The sequence below is a fragment of the Balaenoptera physalus genome (genome assembly GCF_965194825.1).
Source record: "Balaenoptera physalus genome assembly, chromosome: 5".
In the NCBI taxonomy this organism is placed as follows: domain Eukaryota; kingdom Metazoa; phylum Chordata; class Mammalia; order Artiodactyla; family Balaenopteridae; genus Balaenoptera; species Balaenoptera physalus.
Genome location: NC_138884.1, coordinates 29,932,387 through 29,951,425, shown reverse-complemented (window position 1 = coordinate 29,951,425; position 19,039 = coordinate 29,932,387). Strand labels below are relative to the sequence as shown.

At 38.7% G+C, this 19,039-nt stretch overlaps 1 protein-coding gene and 1 long non-coding RNA gene across 6 annotated transcripts in view; one reads left to right on the top strand and one right to left on the bottom strand.

Annotated features, from left to right (window-relative positions):
- Positions 1–19,039, bottom strand: part of GAB1 (GRB2 associated binding protein 1) — a 125,021-nt gene that overhangs the window by 35,295 nt on the left and 70,687 nt on the right. For all 5 annotated transcript variants that reach the window (XM_082463366.1, XM_082463368.1, XM_082463367.1 and 2 more), the window contains exon 2: positions 6,004–6,298. In XM_082463366.1, coding sequence (XP_082319492.1) covers positions 6,004–6,298 — 295 coding nt within the window. The remainder of the gene's footprint in view (positions 1–6,003; positions 6,299–19,039) is intronic.
- Positions 12,116–19,039, top strand: part of LOC309661644 — a 28,640-nt gene continuing 21,716 nt past the window's right edge. The window contains exon 1 of the long non-coding RNA XR_014264132.1: positions 12,116–12,328. This is a non-coding gene — a long non-coding RNA (uncharacterized lncRNA). The remainder of the gene's footprint in view (positions 12,329–19,039) is intronic.

The following is a 19,039-nucleotide window of genomic DNA, read 5'->3' as shown; positions in this document are numbered from 1 at the left end:
ATGAGATACACACTCACTAGAATGGCTAAAATTAACGACCCACAACACCAAATGCTGGTAATGTAGAGTAACTAGAAATTTTATATGCTGCTCGTAGGAAAGCAATTGGCACAATAACTTTGGAAAACTAAAGCTACTAACAAATCTACTAAAACTAAAAATATATATCCTATGATGAACTGCAGCAATTCTACTCATGGGTATATATACCAAAGAGCAAAGTGTTCATGTCCATCAAAGGACAGATGTAAAAATGTTCACAGCAGCTTTATTTGTATTAACTAAAAACTGGAAACAAGCCAAATGTCTATCAACATTTGAATAGATCAATAATTTACGATATATTCACACAGTGGAATGCTACATAGGATGCTGAACTCCTGCGACATGCAACATAGATGGATCTCACAGACTTACTATTGGAAAAAAGAAGCCAGACTCAATGGTTTTGTTTGTGTAAAGTTCAAGTATAGGGAAAACTAATCTATGGTGATAGAAGCAAAATAATGGTTACATTTGAACTTTTTTCTGGGTGTTTACTGGGAAGAAACGTGAGAAAACCTAGGGGACTGGAATTGTTCCATTTCTTGATTTGAGTGGCGGTTTCACACATTTCTATGTATAGATACAGAATGGATATATAAAACTATATTGAACTGTAAACTTAAGATCTGTGCCTTACACAGTAATAAGTTATACCTGTATAAAAAAGTAAATAAAATGAAATTTAAGTTCCCTAATTAAGAAGCACTGCTTTGCAGGAATGGCAGCGTGTGTATATTCTCACATTAGTTTACCTACTTTTCTAAAAGGAAGAATATCAGAGAATCACACTATTTTTTTTTTAAGCCAGTATTATCTGGGCATTTTGAGAAAAGCAACTCAACTGATTAAGAGGCAACTTTGTAAACTTGCACCTGAAATGAGACCAGGAGCCTCTGCACCAAGTTAGTTGCGTTCAGCCCTAAGGCTGAGTTTCCTGGCACTTGTTTAGCAGATTTTACAGCTTCCACCTCGTGTAGAAACAAAAATAAATCTGCACATTTCCAAGAAAAACAAAAGAAATTAGTTTCTTGGTCTCAAGTCTACTAAATAAAAGCATTCATAGGAACCACACACAGTGCAATGAGCTAGAATTGAAAAACAGATTCAGCCTGCCAGCATTCTGAGTATTCAATAATAGCAATGGTCACCTGGGGCAGCGGAAATAACATGGTAATGATATTTTGAGAGGTTCCTGGAATCAAAACACAGGTCAGAATTTTCCCCTTTCCTTTTGTTTTCAGGAGAAAATTAGTTATTCTCCTAGGGATTGGGGATAGTTATGTTCTCAGGCTGTAATACCAAGCATAGTCTATTTCTTCCCACGTCTACCCTGAAACTAGTTTTAGTGAAAAATCATTTCGTGTTATTAATTTTACGCCAGGAGTGGGAGCATATTCGGCTGTCTGAAAAGGGAAGAACACAGGGCTCAGGGGACAGATCTAGGTAAAGACAAAAGCCCTTATTATACAGTGAGTGGAGGAAGCAGGAGAATATAAAGCAGGTAGTAAAGTTAATGGAAGAACAAAGACATTTTGATATTCCCCTTGTCATATTAAACTGTATGAATGTGATCACAAAGGATAACAGCAGTTCTCTGCAGTTTAGAATTTGATACAAAGCTTTAAATATGTGGAATTTTGAAGAAGGCATCTAGCAAAGTCAGCTACTACAAATGAATAGGGAAATACAATGGTTGGCTTTTAAAGGCTTTTTGCAGTTTTGCTACTATGCCTCAAAAGCCAAAATTATAGAGCAAAATAAAACTATTTGTGTGGCTCCTTGATACTACACAATGAAGGATTGCTCATCTTTCACTGATTTATTCCAACAAACTCAAGTCTCCCACAGAGTCTAGTAAGACATTTCTAACTGTGGTTATTTGGGAGATGGCCAGGATGAACTTGTAAAAACATCTAAATTATAGAATCGAAAAAATAAGCACAGTTGAATTTAGATATAGATCAGGAACTATATTTAAAAGTATTTAAACTGAAGTATTTTGACTTCAGCAAACTGAAGTATTTTGACTTCAGCAAACTGAAGTCCTTAGGGACTTATTTTAATGAACAGATAAAAATGATCTGTGATTAGAATAGCTACTCTTGGTAACCAACTCAGGTTATATACATCAAATTTGATTAATCATATTATTAATTTTCTTACAACTTCCCCTTTTATGGATATTGTGAAGATTACAAGTTCACAAATTGAGAGCTTCACTCAAGGCAAATATACTTCTAATCTGTTTTATAAGAATTTGGGAGTTTTGCCACTGAAAAGGCGGCTTTCAAGTTTTGAAACTTTCCCCCTCCCTATACTAGTAAGTTTATGAAGTGAACACAGGCATTGTAACTGATTCTGACTACTAATGCCAATGAAGATGTTCCTCTAAGGACAAAAATAAAGTTCTCAGTACAGTATCAGTTATAGTCACAGAGCCATTTAAAACTACCTAGGCTTTTCCTGATCCTCCTGAGATGCAATCAGCTGCTATCTATGCTTTTTTTTTTCTTTTAGCAGAGCACCTAACAACTGGTATTATAATTCCTAGATTATTTGCCTGTCTCTCCTACTAGACTGACTTAAAGCTCTATGAGGGCAAAAACTGTATTTACACACTCCCACAGTATCATACTTTAATATATAAAATTATACCTTAATGTTATATATTAACACTTTAATATATGTTCAAGTATGATTTATATTAAAAAATGTGAACACATACATGTACATACATATATGTCTAACTTGCACTTATCAACTGTAATGAATTATTTTGGGTATGACTCTTCTCTCACTAGATGCTCAGTTCCCTGTCTATAATACCTCTCATCTGTCTGCCTAACTGGCCACCTAATATGTATCGGTTGAATGAATGCCCAAAGCCTAGTGGAGTACTGGCAAACTCAAATAACTCGGTAGATTACTGAATTAATGTTCTAAAGCAGACAAAACCTATCTACTTCCCAGAGCTGACTGGCTCCCAGATGATAAGAATCAGTCTAAGGTGGACAGATGGACCAGACTCCTTGCCTTAAAACTTGCAAAGCTAATCTGGGACACTTGAGCATGACAAATTCTTATTTTGGGGGTTCTCAACTCTAACCACCCCCAAAAGTGCTTCCAAAATTTACACACTCACATTCCTTAACCGGAGAACGCACTAAGAGGGCATCTCATATCCTTTGCAAAATCGGACAATTATAAAGAAAACAAAAAGAGACAGAAGAACACCTACTGTAGTCTTTCAGATCTGCTTGATCTGTACAGGCAACCAATGGAGACAGAAATCTGCCTTTATATCCCCCCAAATTCTAAACTGAAAAGGTAGCAGGCAAAAGAACAACATCAACACAAAGATTATACAACCACTTAAATTATTTTAGCTGAAAATCCATCATACAAGGAAATGAATGTGAGGTCTAAATCCAATAATTATCATTACTGAGGGGCTGTTAACCATTAAAAAGAGAGCGATCTCATCTGTGACTTTAACTGAAAAATCCTCTGCTGCACTCAAATATAGATCATGTATGCAAACAAGAAGGGAAAGGAGTTTTATTGGAGTTAGAAGTAATACCAGCAGGCCCACTTAAAATGTGAACATATTTAGTAACTTTACAAAAACAACTGAAGCTTTAATTCCACATGTGCAACAATTGCTTGAGGCTTTTTAATCAGTAGAACTCTGTTGAAGAGCTCTAGGTCATTAGCCTCCAGTCTAAATCAGACGCCTCCTTCCCTTTCTCAGCGCTGTTTTCCCTCGAGCATTCTAGATTTCCTCAGCAAGGGGTTTCCCCCAGCCCACTGGGCCAATCCCAGCCCTGGAAGCCTCCTTCTCCTGGGGGCTGCCTGGCCAGAGAGGAAACAGCATGCTGACCTGAGCTAATTAGAGATGATGACTGTTTCACTTCAATCTAACTCTTGAAGTGGATTGTTAACACAATTTTTCCACTCCTCACTGAATCTCCAGCACTCCTAAATATAGATATTTGGAAATGCATGCTTGTCAATGTGAGTATAACCATGAAGACAACAGGGTCAAAGACCCTATTTAATAAGGTCGCCTTTATTTCTGATTCTTGGCTCTGCAAACCTAAATTAGTATTGGAGTCCCCTCTGTGGGTTCTCAGTGTTTGTTTAAAAAGGAAGAGAAGTACAGAAGTAGACAGGGAATATAAAAGGTCATGACAGCGATATAAAAGCACCCAAAGAGGAATTCCGCTTGTAAAATTCTTCTTGAGGGACTTAACTGGTGGCGCAGTGGTTAAGAATCCGCCTGCCAATGCAGGGGACAGGGGTTTGAGCCCTGGTCTGGGACGATCCCACATGCTGCGGAGCAACTAAGCCTGTGTGCCACAACTACTGAGCCTGCGCTCTAGAGCCCGCGAGCCATAACTACTGAGCCCGCGTGCCACAGCTACTGAAGCCCGTGCACCTAGAGCCCATGCTCCACAACGAGAAGCCACCGCAATGAGAAGCCCGCGCACTGCAATGAAGAGTAGACCCCGCTCGCCGCAACTAGGTAAAGCTCGCATGCAGCAATGAAGACCCAATGCAGCCGAAAATAAATAAAAATTTATTTAAAAAAAAAAAAAATTCTTCTTGAGGCCTTTAATCACTCAGCTCCTCCCAGGAAAGGCACTCAAATCTCAGATCCTCAAGCAAGTCTCCCCTTGCCTTTATCATTCATAGCCCTCTGCCCTCTAGGAGTCTACTCCACCTCTGGGCCCTTCCCTAGCCCCTAAGCCTGCAGGTTCTGCATCCCTCCTTTCATTTATGTAGATATAACAATACTTCCTTCAAAAGCCTACAGTTCACAATTGGTCTTTCTCCAAGAAGCTTTTCTTCACTACCTCTTTTTCAAAACTTGAGACCCCTCTTCCTCCATGCTTTTTTTAGGACATTTGTGTTAAGTAAATTCGTATATTTGTTACTTTTTCATCATGTTTTGTGACTGATTCTCATTTGCTTTTCATAGGTATTGACAGTCACCTTGGCTATTTCATAACTCCATAATCCAATACAGTTTAAAAAATAACTCCTGTATCCATCATTAGATGAATGGATAAAGAAGATGTGGTGTGTGTACACACACACACACACACACACACACACACACACACACACACACACACACACACACACACAGTGGAATACTACTCAGCCATCAAAAAGAAGTAATTTTGCCATTTGCAACAACATAGATAGACCTGGAGGGTGTTATGCTAAGTGAAATAAGTCAGACAAAGAAAGACAAATACTGTATGATATCACTTATATGTGGAATCTAAAAAATATAACAAACTAGCGAGTATAACAAACAAGAAGCAGACTCACAGATATAGAGATGAAATCAGTGGTTCAGTGGGGAGAGGGAAGGAGGAGGGGCAAGAGAGAGGTAGGGGATTAAGGGGTACAAACTATCATGTATAAAACAAGCTATAAGGATATACTGTACAACACAGGGAATATTGCCAATATTTTATAATAACTATAAATGGAGCATACCCTTTAAAAATTGTGAATCACTATATTGTATACCTGTAACATATAATACTGTACAGCAACTATACTTCAATTAAAAAAAACTCCCAAAGAATTAAGTTGAGCCGCATGAAAATGTTATTTTAACAGGTTGAAATATCAAGTATCAGCAGTGTTAAGGTTCAACTTAATATTTACCTTGGAACTCAAGAAATGCTCTTAAATAAGCATGTCTTCTTGTCATCTTCTTCAGGACATTATTTAGACACTGCCCCACAATGGTAGTCTCTCTTTCTAAAATCTATAAAAATTTCGCCCTAAACTGATTAAAAGGTTTGCTTTTTCTAAATGTTGTTACTATTATAAAAAAAAATTATATTGTGTAACTGAAATAACAAAGAATTTTACAACGGTTTTTACAATGTAGTAATAAAAGAGAACTCAGGTTGAGTCACAAAATCTTGAACTTACCTTCTTCTGTAGGATTAAACCCACAGATGTCACAAATACAACGAACCCACTTATTCATCTCCTCTTCACTGTCTGCGACCAAGTAGAAAATCCGGTCAATGGTGTTGATATCAAAAATGTAGCTGTTTTCAAACTCTTTTTTGTTAAATGTCAATCCAGCATCAACTTGCTGACATAAATTTAAATCAATGATACGGATAGGCTTCTTGGCATGATCATTTTTGTAATATTCCAAGACATCTGGATCTCCAGTTAAACGGCCACTGCGTAACACAAACCATCTCCTCTTCCAGGCCTAGGAACAAAACAAAAACATCCATCCAGTGTTAACTTGAGAGAAATCTTTCAAGATGCACATTTGTCAAAGCAATTTTATAAATGCATTGACTAGAGAAAGTCATAGACAATGTTTTGTTTCCACAGAATAATCCACCACTCCAGCAAAGTTTACTGATGCTTCCTCAATTAACTTAATAATGTGTGTATACACATTTATTGTTTTCTATTAGATCTTCTGATAAAACATCAGAAGACACCGATTGCTAATCAGAAGCTATTACATTGATATGTAATATCAAGTCAACAAACCAAGGAAGATTTAGTTTTTACTAAATATAAAAAGCAAATGGTGCTGGGAAAACTGGATATCCAAGTGCAAAAGAATAAAGTTAGACTCTCACTGTATCAAATAAAAATTAACTCAAAATGGATCAAAGACCTACATGTAAGAGCTAAAACTAGAAAATTCTTAGAAAAACAAAAACGGAAAAACCTTGATGATATTAGGTTTGGTAATGATTTCTTGATTATGACAGTAAGAGCACAGGAAACGAAACGCCAGGGGAACTGGATTGCATCAAAATTTAAAACTTTTATATTTTTGAAGAACATGATCAAAGAGTGAAAAGACACCTCACAGAATGGGAGGAAATATTTGCAAATCATATATCTGATAAGAAATTAATGGCTAGAACACATATAGAACTCCTACGACTCAGCAGTGACAACAAAAATATACAACCCAATTAAAAAATGGGCAAAGGACTTGAATAGACTCCCCAAGAAAGATATACAAATGACCAATAAGCACAAGAAAAGATGTTCAACATCACTATCAGTAGAGAAATGCACAATGAGATACCACTTCATACACATTAGAATGGCTATTATCAAAAAAGCAGAAAATAACAAGTGTGGGCCAGGATATGAAGAAATTGGAACCTTTGTGCATTGCTGGTGCGAACGTAAAATGGTGTAACTACTGTGGAAAACGGTATGGCGGTCCTTCAAAAAATTCCAGTGTGGGTATCTAACTCAAAAGTATGAAAAGCAGGGTCTCTCAGAGACATATCTGTACACCCATGTTCATAGCAGCATTATTCACAATGGTCAAAAGGTGGAAGCAACCCAAGTGTCCATTGATGAATGAAGAGATAAATGAAATATATACAATGAAATATTATTCAGCCTTAAAAGAAAATTCTGACACATGCTACAATCTGTATAAACCTTGAGATGTTATGGTAAATGAAATAAGCCCGTCACAAAGGGACAAAAATTGTAGGATTCTATTTATATGAGGTACCTACGGTAATCAAATTCGCAGAGAGAGAAAGCAAAATGGTGGTTGCCTGGGGTTAGGGGGAAGGGGGATGGGGAGTTAGTGTTTAACGGGTAGAGTTTCAGTTTGAGAAGATGAAAAAGTTCTGGAGATAAATGACGGTGATGGTTGCACAACAATGTAAAAGTACTTAATGCTACTGAACTGTACACTTAAAAATGATTACTATGGTAAATTTTATGTTATGTATATCTCACCACAATTTTTTTAAAAAAGCAATGTTTTTCTCATGCCTTAATATCATGCCATATTTTAAGTTATAGGTTTCTCTCTCTCTTCTTTTTTTGTTGGGGGATGGGTAGGAGGAAGGGGGCAAGGAGTAGGGAGGAGAAAAAATGGTTTAGAAGCTTTCCTGGTCTCTCACCTGGAAGGTAAGCAAAGACATGGACTACAGATAAAATCTATATTCTCAAGAATGGGATACAACTTAAAAAAAAAAAATCTTTCTCCTTCTCTTCCCAACAAACATATATTGGCAACCCGGACCTACACTCAACATGTATTCCCTCCACAAGTTTTGGTAAATTTTGAGTTTGATATTATACCTAAAGAAGCCTAAAATTCTTTCACTATTACTCTCTTTAAACTCTACATTGATCAAATAATAAAAGCAGAACCGATTGTCTGAAATGGCAGGCTTCATCAGTCTTTAAACCCAACGTCTCTGTCAGGAGACAAAATGAAGCCTTTACTCCTCTGTGACGGTCTTCCTCAGCGGGCAGTCAGCTAGATCAAAAAGAGGCCGACGTTGGCAAGACTCAGTCACCTACTAAGAGACATTCTCTACTCCAGACCAAACAGACAAAGATCTCCCAAAGAGGACACTCAAGAAGTGGAAGGACTGAGAAACAGGGCAATTTATAAACCCCAAGGGAATCCAATCTTCTTCATGGCCATTGTACACTTCCATTCATTTGGAGAACATGATGGAGCACCAGTCCCATCTCAGTCCTTTAGTTCTGGAAAAGTGTAACCGAGACAAAGTATGTCTCTTCCAGTGATAACCTGGGGTAATGACAGCTTTACGCTTATGGCGTTTTCAGAAATTTTCTTCGGAGCAGTATTATGAGTTTGGTGCTCCGCCTACAGTCTAATAAGACCAAGAATGCTCATGATGCTGGTACTGTAACCTAAGCCAACTTCACCCAAAACATTATTTCTGTTTCTTCCTTAACATATATATCAGCCTATTTTTTAAAAACCTACTAAATTTATCATCACCAAAAGCAATATTAGTATGACATGATAGGGTCTATTTTTTTTTTTCTTTTGCAGAACTTTGGCATCTGTAACACAAAAGGCATTGTGGTATCAACTAAAAACTGCTTCATTTTATCTTGAAAAATACATGTAAACAGAGAGAAAGAAAGGGGGACTAGCTAAAATCCACATCTACTTCTCCAATAGATGTTTAGTCTCAGCCTCCATCTTCACCAAATTTTTAAATAAATTCTGACATGAGTCACTTTTGACTTGTAGTTCATTGATGGAGTCACAGCTAGGAAGCTGTGGCAATGGTCTGAAGCAGAGAAACGAGAACTAAGGGGCCGGAGTGGTGCATAAAACCAGCTCATTTGGTCTTCAGTAACTTGGACACCTGTACTGATAACTGAATTAACTAGGGTGATAACTTAAGATTTAACATTTTAGTAGACTAACTTAAGATTTAACATTTTAGTAGATTCTTTAAATTGAACCCATCGAAGAAAATTTAGATATTAAGAATTAAATCAATGAGATAACTAGTCAATAAGTTATTGATTATACTGTAAACGTCATGCTAGGTACTTGTGGGAAGAAATACAAGAAGATAATTCATGATCCCTATTCTCAACGAGTTTACTAATTATGAAGAAAACACTTAGCATACATGCAAATATTTGAGATTATAGCAATCCTGGTAAAATATATGCTGGACTATTGCTAAATGCACAGGCATTCCTTCATGGAAAAACTTATGCAATCCTTTAATAAGAAGATCAGTAGAAAAATCACAAAGACCTAAAAATATTATGTAAGTAGTTCTTTAATATCATTAATATTTTAAATTAACTTCTTGGTCTGACTGCAGCTCAAAGTTAAAAGCAAACGATTGGTGTCCAGAAGGAGAAGGTAGTGTTGGAGGTCAAGAGATGCTTTAGGTAATACTGAAAAGTCATAAAGTGTTAAATTCACATGAACTTATTAGCACTGGCTTCTGGATTATAAAAATCCATTTAGTTAATATATGACATCTATTTATTTCAAAATAAATAAATATCATCTCTTAGTAAAAGGATGCCTTCACAGACACCTCCCTATCAAACAGTAAGCTTAAAAAGGGAATAGAGAAGTAAAGAGAAAGGAAAACACAGTATTATGTCACTTATCCAGGGCCATCAAGGAATCACATCTTTTTGTAAAAGTGATTTCTCCAGATAGTGAAGGTTCTGTCTTTAAATACAGAAATGACTTTTTAAAACTTTAATGTCTTTCATGGAAATCTTTCTAAAATGCCTTACTACATAATTCATTGAACATAATTCATCCATTCCCCAATGACTCAGACTAAGTATTACAGGCATCAATTTCTATACTGCACTTCAGAAAAGCTCTCGGGCTGCAGGACTGTTCGGAGGTTTATCTGTCCCTATACTAAATAGTGCCATACTGCTGTGCTTGTATATAGTTCATCTCTAACCATTTAAATACGGTCTTTTTTTTTCTCTTAAGTTTTCACCCATTGTCACTTCTCCCTTCTCATCATATGGTTTACAGCAGGGGTTCCCAACCCCTGATCCATGGACCGGTACTGGCCCGTGGCCTGTTAGGAACCAGGCCGCACAGCAGGAGGTGAGCGGCGGGCTAGCGAGCGAAGCTTCATCTGTCGCTCCCCATCTCTCGCGTCACCACCAGAACAAACCCTATCTCCCCTCCACCCCACCCACTCCGTGGAAAAACTGTCTTTCACGAAACAGGTCCCTGCTGCCGAAAAGGTTGCAGACCGCTGGTTTATAGGAGGCCAAACTGTCTCCTGCCTCAGGGACTTTGCACATGCTGTTTCCTAAGTCCGGGATGTTCTTTCCTCTCTTTGCCAGGCAGACTTTGACCTTTAGGCCTTCCCTTCCCTGACCACCCTCAACTCAACCACCACCGGTTGTAGAGCAGGGCATAATGTTAGGGACCCCATCACATACCTATGTAGTGATTTCTGTAATTTTGCAATCCAATTTTTCTTTGTATTTATTTAGTATCTAACTCCCCAAGCAGACCATGAAGTCCGAGAAGACAGTGACCATGTCTGCTTTATTTGCCATTACATACTCAATGCAGAGCAAGGGCCGAGTACTTAGAAATATTTGTACAATAAACAGAATTCCCCTAAGACTATGAAGTTGTAAAATTTTTGAGACTATTATATTAGATGTATTGGCCACCCTGAATAGAAAGGCGTGTGCTTTCAAAACCTCTTCCACTTGAGAAAAATACTGAACATTTACATCATAATACAACATAACTGAGCTTTACCAAAACACGCACACAAAACACCTTGGGAAAATGACAAAAAAGAGAATAGAAAGAAATATGTCCCTTTGCTACAGCTCATGTGTCACTCTTTGTCATCCAGTTGACTGTGGCTCCCCCAAACATTTCTTTGCTTCCCTCTTGAAATGATACTGTTAAAATGTAATAGGCCCTTGGAAACTAAAATACATAGCCAAGAAATGAACAGCAGTGAATTGCGGGGCACTAGACAGATTGGGCTAGGGATTACAGAGGCTGAGAAGACATTATCTAAGAGATGAACCCTGCAGCAGGAAATTACAGCATGAAAACACAGAATTTAGCCAAGCAGCACCTGCCACTTATTTATTTATTTTTAATGTGGTCCAAATGTGAATGTTTGTCTCAGTCACAAAATGAGTCACTCTCATTGAATCTGGCACAGATTAAACTGGAAAACAAAAGCAATTACATAAACTACACACTTTAATAAGGCAGATACAAAGGTTCTCTGGATTAGGGTACAAAGCACAATTTAGCCACAGAATAAAGCTTGATGCTCGACAAGAGAACTGACATCAGCACCCTTGCTAATCACAGCACAAAAGCTTCTCTATGTTTTGTCTGAGCACAAAACGGGTCCACATAAATCAGTCTTTGTTATCTGAAAATATCTGGGATTCTTAAAGTTTGCCCTATTTTTATCCTCGCTGCCTTGGTAGCCCCGGAGAAAGCTGTACATTGCTTCGCCAATCCTACAGAGCAGTAACAGACAAAAAGGACACGTTTTCTAGAAACCCTCAAAAACACTCCAAGCAATTTTAAACAAAATGCATGTGAAAAAAACGTTTCATCTACTGGAAAATGAGCAGGTGTGCTTGAGAAGAACTATGCAAACATTTATTCTGTTGTCATTTCCTACATGCAATAGTGACTTCAACCTGAAGTTGAATAAATGATGCAGTAAAAAGATATCACCAGCAGGTCTGCATGTTGAAGCAGCTTTAAAAGCACCATACTCGGGCTTCCCTGGTGGCGCAGTGGTTGAGAATCTGCCTGCTAATGCAGGGGACACGGGTTCGAGCCCTGGTCTGGGAAGATCCCACATGCTGCGGAGCAACTAGGCCCGTGAGCCACAATTACTGAGCCTGCGCGTCTGGAGCCTGTGCTCTGCAACAAGAGAGGCCACGATAGTGAGAGGCCCGCGCACCGCGATGAAGAGTGGCCCCCGCTTGCCGCAACTAGAGAAAACCCTCGCACAGAAACGAAGACCCAACACAGCCAAAAATAAATAAATAAATAAATTAAAATATTAAAAAAAAAAAAAAAAAGCACCATACTCTGATACCGGTGTCCCATCTCAGGGTTTCAAGATTAACTTTGGCTACTATATTAACCTCAGAAGAGAACAGCATGGAGAGTCCACGGATCCCAATGGAAATACATTTAGATCAGACTGTCAAATTAAATACCAAAATGCTCGGAGTATTTGCACTGCCATCTACCCATTCCCTATGTTTAGTGACTGCCTATTGCCTACAGGATAAGGCCAAACTCTCTGGCAGGGCACATGGGGCTCTTCCAGCCTCTCCCTATCTCTCCAGCCTCACTTCTTGCCTCTCTGCCTTCCAACCACATGGGAAATGCTTGCAGGTCCCCTAACACTCTGCTTCTGTCCTGCCTCTGGCCCTGATACAGGCTGTCCCTTGGCACATAATCCACCCCCTGGATTTAGCTCAGATTTCAGGGCACCGTCCCTAAGTGGCCCCCTCCAAGCTCTCCATTTCCCCCTCGTTCCCAGTTACCCTTTGACATCCCTACAAGTGAGCTTCTTGAGGGCTGGAGCCATGTCTTTTCACCTTTCATCTTTCTTCTCCTAGTCCCAAGGAGGTGCTCAGTCAGTATCTGCTGAATATGCCAGTCAAAGGAACCATGGATAAAAATATGGAAGTTCTCACACTTTCTATGCATTCTGGGGACATTGACATGACTGCAATCTGCCCAGCCCATTTGCAATTTGGCTGACAAGGATTTGTCAGGCAAGGTAGAGGTGCATAAACCATCAATTCATTTGTTTTAAAAACTCTACAGGGCTTCCCTGGTGGCGCAGTGGTTGAGAATCTGCCTGCCAATGCAGGGGACACGGGTTCGAGCCCTGGTCTGGGAAGATCACACATGCCGCGGAGCAGCTGGGCCCGTGAGCCACAACTACTGAGCCTGCGCGTCTGGAGCCTGTGCTCCGCAACAAGAGAGGCCGCGATAGTGAGAGGCCCACGCACCGCGATGAAGAGTGGCCCCCGCTTGCCGCAACTAGAGAAAGCCCTTGCACAGAAACGAAGACCCAACACAGCCATAAAATAAACAAAACAAAACAAAACAAAACAAAAAACTCTGCAGATATGAGAGGAATTTTTATACTTCATTTTAAAGGAACTGTTCTTTTAAATAATTTCTGTATTTAAGCCAACTGCACACATCATACTGAAGACAGACTTGTCACATGGAAGCAAGGTTCTAATACAGGTTTATCACATACCTACAGAGTATGGGTATGTACACATTGGCAAGAAAGTACAGATGGAGTCCCATTACCTTGTGGGAAGAAAAAAATTTCAGTATGGATTAGCCCCAAACCACGAACTGTAATAGTATTATTAACAAACTCACAAAATATGTCTAATTTGCCTAAATGGCAAACGGGCTCAGTTTTAAAGAAAAACATTGCGAATGCTGCACACACTTGTTTTCTGAGCTTTCTCTGCTGTAACTGATGCAACACAGGCTTGGTACAATGCTTTCCAAGACTCCCTAATCGCTTCCCTGTACTTCTACTGGAAGAGCTAATTATTGAAGAAATAGCCAATAAATGGATGGGCAAAGAGAAGAGGTCAGGGTGGTCCAGTGATTCTCAACTCTAACTCTAGGTAAGAAATATCTAGAGAAATTTACTTAAAAAAAGATTGATGCCTGGGGGTCTCACCTCAGGCCAACTAAACTGGAGCGTAGGGCAGCAGCCCTAGCACCAGCATAGGTAGTTTTAAATGCTCACCAGGTGATTCATATGTGCCACCAAGACTTGAGAACCACTAGTCCAATCAATAGACAGAATTAGGTTGCTTCTTAAAATAGAATTAAAGAAACAAACATAGAGGTCCTTTAAAGCTTTCATCTATCTAATTCTTTATCTTCTCAAGCCTTTGCTCTTGCCAAGGTAGTTTATCTTCTCCCTTCTTGTCTCTGTTGACAATATTTATCCTATTGGCGAATATGTTTGAACTCCTTTCTACTGTTGGAAACCTAATCTATTCTCCAAGGTTCTGTCCAAACTTTCCCTTTTTCTCGCCACACCTTCCCTCTGGAGTCTTGGCCATCCATCAGATACTGCCCTGGAAAGTCTTCTGCATGGCTATGGACAGTTTGGAACCATCTGTTATTTTACTATGTACATCTCCAAATGTTCCAAATGCCTGTGAATTATTTTCCCGAGTTCTTTGAAAGCCGAGACCATTCCTTAAATTTTTTTTGTATCTGCCACAGCGCTTCACCCATTGTGAAGCCCTCAAAGCCTCCACGGGATGCTTTTCAAGTTTTCTGTTCATCACAGTGATTGCGGAGAGGAGAGTCAGTGAACTTAAATGAAAAGACCTCAGGGAAAGAAAAAAGAAGTCCATAGTTGTTATTAGGGTAGTCCAAACTCCCTTTACAGGTTGGCATACAAGGTTCTTCAAAACCATACTTACCTGCCTGGCGTCTCCAGCCAACGTGCACATTTTGTTGTTTTGTTTTGAGTCTAACACATCCTCTCTCTCTCACCCAATGATCCTACTCAGTCTTTAAGAGTCAGCTCAATACCTCTTCTTTGCAGCTTCCCTCAACTTCCTCTGAGTTAAGGCTTCTCTGAACTCTCAGCACACAGGTCCCAAGTAGCCCATTAACAAGCCCATTCTGTTCGAGCAGTTCAGAAAGACCTCTGATGACTGCATTCAGGTCTCTCTAGTTGCTGAATCCTCGCGTTTACCTTGACCCGATAAACTGAAGAACAGCACTTTCTATATTCTTGAGCCAACTGCCTTTCCATCATAAAGTATCACCACTGTAATTTTACTAACCCTATATTATCCTAGGAAACTGGAACTTTCTTATTCTGAAATCTCTTAAAAGGTATTTCACGACTGATATTTAAGGAAAGAAGGTCATGACTGTGAATTCAAAATTTACGTATAATCTCAGAAATCTGTAAAATGTTTGTAAAATGTTAACGGTTGAAGACATGGGTTTCACAAAATGAAAATGCTATTTTTAATAAGATAGGTTTTAATCTAAACTTCATCAGCAGGGTAATGGTTAAATTTAAATAAATTACGAGCTATCTATACAATAGTAAGTTGATGCAAAACATTTAAAAAAGTGAGACAGATCTCACTTATATGTGAAAAGTGCCCACAAGATAATTGTTAAATTTTTTTAAAAAGCGAGTTACAGAACTTTATGATTTCATTTAGTCTGAAATGATTGTGTGCTTGTACATGTAAACTATGTTTAGAGAGCAGGTCTGGAAGGAGACACACCGGAAGTGTTAAATGTGGTCATTCCAGGAATAGGGATGGGAGGGCCAGACCAGTTTCATGTTTTTATTTTATATGATTTTGTGCAGTCCGATTTTTTTTCAAGGAGCTTCCATTTACTACTATTATAATTTTTTAAATATTACATGATTTAAAAACTTATGGTTAAAAAATGCTCTGAAAAACAGTCTATTAATTAATATTTTAAAATCTAGGAATGATGTACACACACAAAAAAGTTTATTTCTGTATGGAAATGCATACTCTTCTTTTTATTCTGCAATTAGTGAATAAATTTAGCCTTTCTTTTAAATATAGAATTCCAGGATACATCTGGAGAGAGTCTTGGTCAGGAAATAGCTTAGACAAAGTATAACTACTTTGTTTTCAAGAATGGAATTTAGAGGGTTAAAAAGAAAAAAAAAAGTAAAGTTGGGAACACTTAAAATAGAGAAACAAATTTCTTCCCCCAAAGTCCAGTGGTTATAATATTCTCACAATTTTAATTTATTTTAAAAACCATGTCAGTAAATGGTTAATATACTTAGATAGTTAAATATCTAAAATAAGCACTTTGGGAATTACTTTACTGATTAAAAATATTAAATTTCCATAATAATAATACAACCAGGGTAAATAAAATAAAGAAAAACAAATTAACCATGAAGCAGGGACAAAAGAAAACCATTTGCTTTAAAATACTTGAGTTGTTTTCCAGGAAGCACCATCTTTTCTCATAGAGCAAAATAAGGAAAAAACACTCCGGTGGAAGTTTCCACTCCACTGGCTCTGTCATTATGATCATCTGTTCCAAACACACACAAGCCTAAAATTTCCTGTTTTCAAACTATTGTCACCATTTTCTAGCCTAGTGTTATCTGTGCTAACTTTAGCTTAGTAATATAAACAAAAGAATACACCAAAAATAATGCAGAACAATGCCTAGATATAGGCTAACAACCGTGCCACAAACCTTTTAAATCGGAGTTTACATATGCTGCCTGGACAAAAACAAATTAGCTAGACCTGAACCAATTTCATAACAGCAAAACAACAGCAAAAAATCAAATTTAACTCAAACACTACAGTAGCTGGGAAAAAAATTCAGGGAATTTTAAATCATTAATGAATAATCGTATCATATCATTTACTTGTTGAAAGTAAATGTGCATATCATTTACTTGTTGAAATCACTGCTAAACTGATGCCTACCTCAAAGCTCTGGTGTTAAGTCCTGCATCAAACGAACAAACAAACAAAAAAGCAATGATGAAAACTCCCCAGTGTTTAATATACACAAACTAGTTTTTATACCTTTTCGGGTCACAGACCGCTTTGAGAATCTAATAAAAGCAATAGAACCTTTTCTTAGAAAAAGGCACATACATAATATTGCACAGTTTCAGGGGTTCACATGACCCCTGGGGCACATGTTAAGAATGCTCGAAATAGGACTACCCTTTAATACTTCTTACTACAAAGGACAGTTTGATATGAGACCTTGGACCCCTACCAGGCATATCAGTTACTAAAGTCCCACAGGAAGGTAGGTCACCTCATGGCGTTAACTCTCAATACAGCACTGTGGGGCAGGTTGAATATATTTTTACTTGTGAATACTAGTTCATCTCTCATCATATTTCCACACTAACTCTGGGGCTTTTCAAGGCTTCCTTATCCTGACCAGAAGGAGTCTGAAGAGAGGCAGGGGTCTGGCTAGCAGTGGATCCAAGATAAGCTTGCAACGTCCTGTGTGGCTGGGAATGAAGGCCTGGGGTGATAGTATAGCTGAACCTGTATTGGGAAGAAAGACCACCTGCCTTGGGTTTCATCTGATCTCACCCTTTTCCTGCCACCACATGCACTAAGGGTCAGTGAGCTCATATCAGGGTGTGGTCATAGGAAAGTGGGGTCAGGGAGTCCACCTGAACTTTTGGAATCAGCCTCTGGCCTAGACAAAAGGTAGCTGGAGTCATATGCAATCTGGCCAGCTAGAAATTTAGAATGGGTGCCACAGCTAGCGACAGAGCAAGTATGTACCTGGCCGTGTCGTCTGTGTATCTCCCTAAGAACCTGTGGAGGCAGAGGTGGCACAAATGTCCAGGCAGACTCTTAGCAATCTAGCTGAAAACAGCAAAAGTACAATGCAGGGCTGTGAGCTCCAAACACGCCCAGAGTCACTGAACCATTCATTTCATCTCTACGAATCTCACCTAAGGAAACAATGCAGAATGCAGCTAAATATATAGGCATCAAAACACTCAACACCGTGCTGTTTATATGAGTAAATATTTGAAACAATCTAAATATCCAACAATAGGGTGACCAACCATCCCAGTTTTCCCAGGACTGTCCCTGTTTTGGAAGTCAAAGTTCCACGTCCTGACACCCCTCGGTCCTGAGCAAACCAGGAAGGTTGGTGACAGTAGGAAATTGAGTAAATAAATTAAGATACATCTCCATGAAGGTGTCTGACATAATCAGTAAGATGATGCTTTTCAATGGCATTTTTAAGATCCCCCTTCCCCATGGTCTGAAAAATTTTCAAAACACTGAGAGAGCTTGGCAAGGAACTAATCTTTTTCATTTGGAGTAACTGCAATCTGGTGTGAAGGAAAACTGGCAACACCTTCCTTTCTACCTTCTCTGGCTCTCTGTCACCTGCACCAGGTACAGCTGACTGCTCCAGTGTATCCAGAGCACCTGTGCAAACTTCTATTTGCTTACTCTCCTCTTGAATGTTAAGCAGTCCTTTGTACAGCTGCTTTCCTCCCCAAGATTTTGTCCCATTCCTCTTCAATCTAAGTGCTTAGCATAGCGCATAGCAGGCAAGGCCTTGGCGCCTTAAAAGGCATGTGTGATAACTTACCTGAACAAATGAACGAACGAATCAGTGTCTCCTGGTGACCCTGAAAATGCTGTCTCTGTCCTTCCCTAACTTAGTCTTCACGTAAATGGATGATACGCCAAACCAACAGTGGGCCTTCTTATCGCTAAGAGTTTGGCCATAAATCCTATCAAATCTCCTCGTCCACAAGGTTCAGCCAACAAAAAGTGAAACTAACTTAATCAAGAAACAAATCAGTATGAAACCATGCCAATGTGCTAAAATTCAGAAAACTACAACTTCAGACACTGCCTACAGTATTTTGGAGAGTCTACATATTTATGTTAGTATATTTATTTATATATATAATTATTCTCTCTCTTCATATATTCAACATTGGGGTGTGTGTGTGTGTGTGTGTGTGTGTGTGTGTAATGACATCCCAGTCTCTGAGGGTCGAATGCAATGTTATTAGGGAGAATAAAGACAAAATGACATGTCCTATGAAGTATAGTGTCAACGCACGTGTTTAAGTGAAGA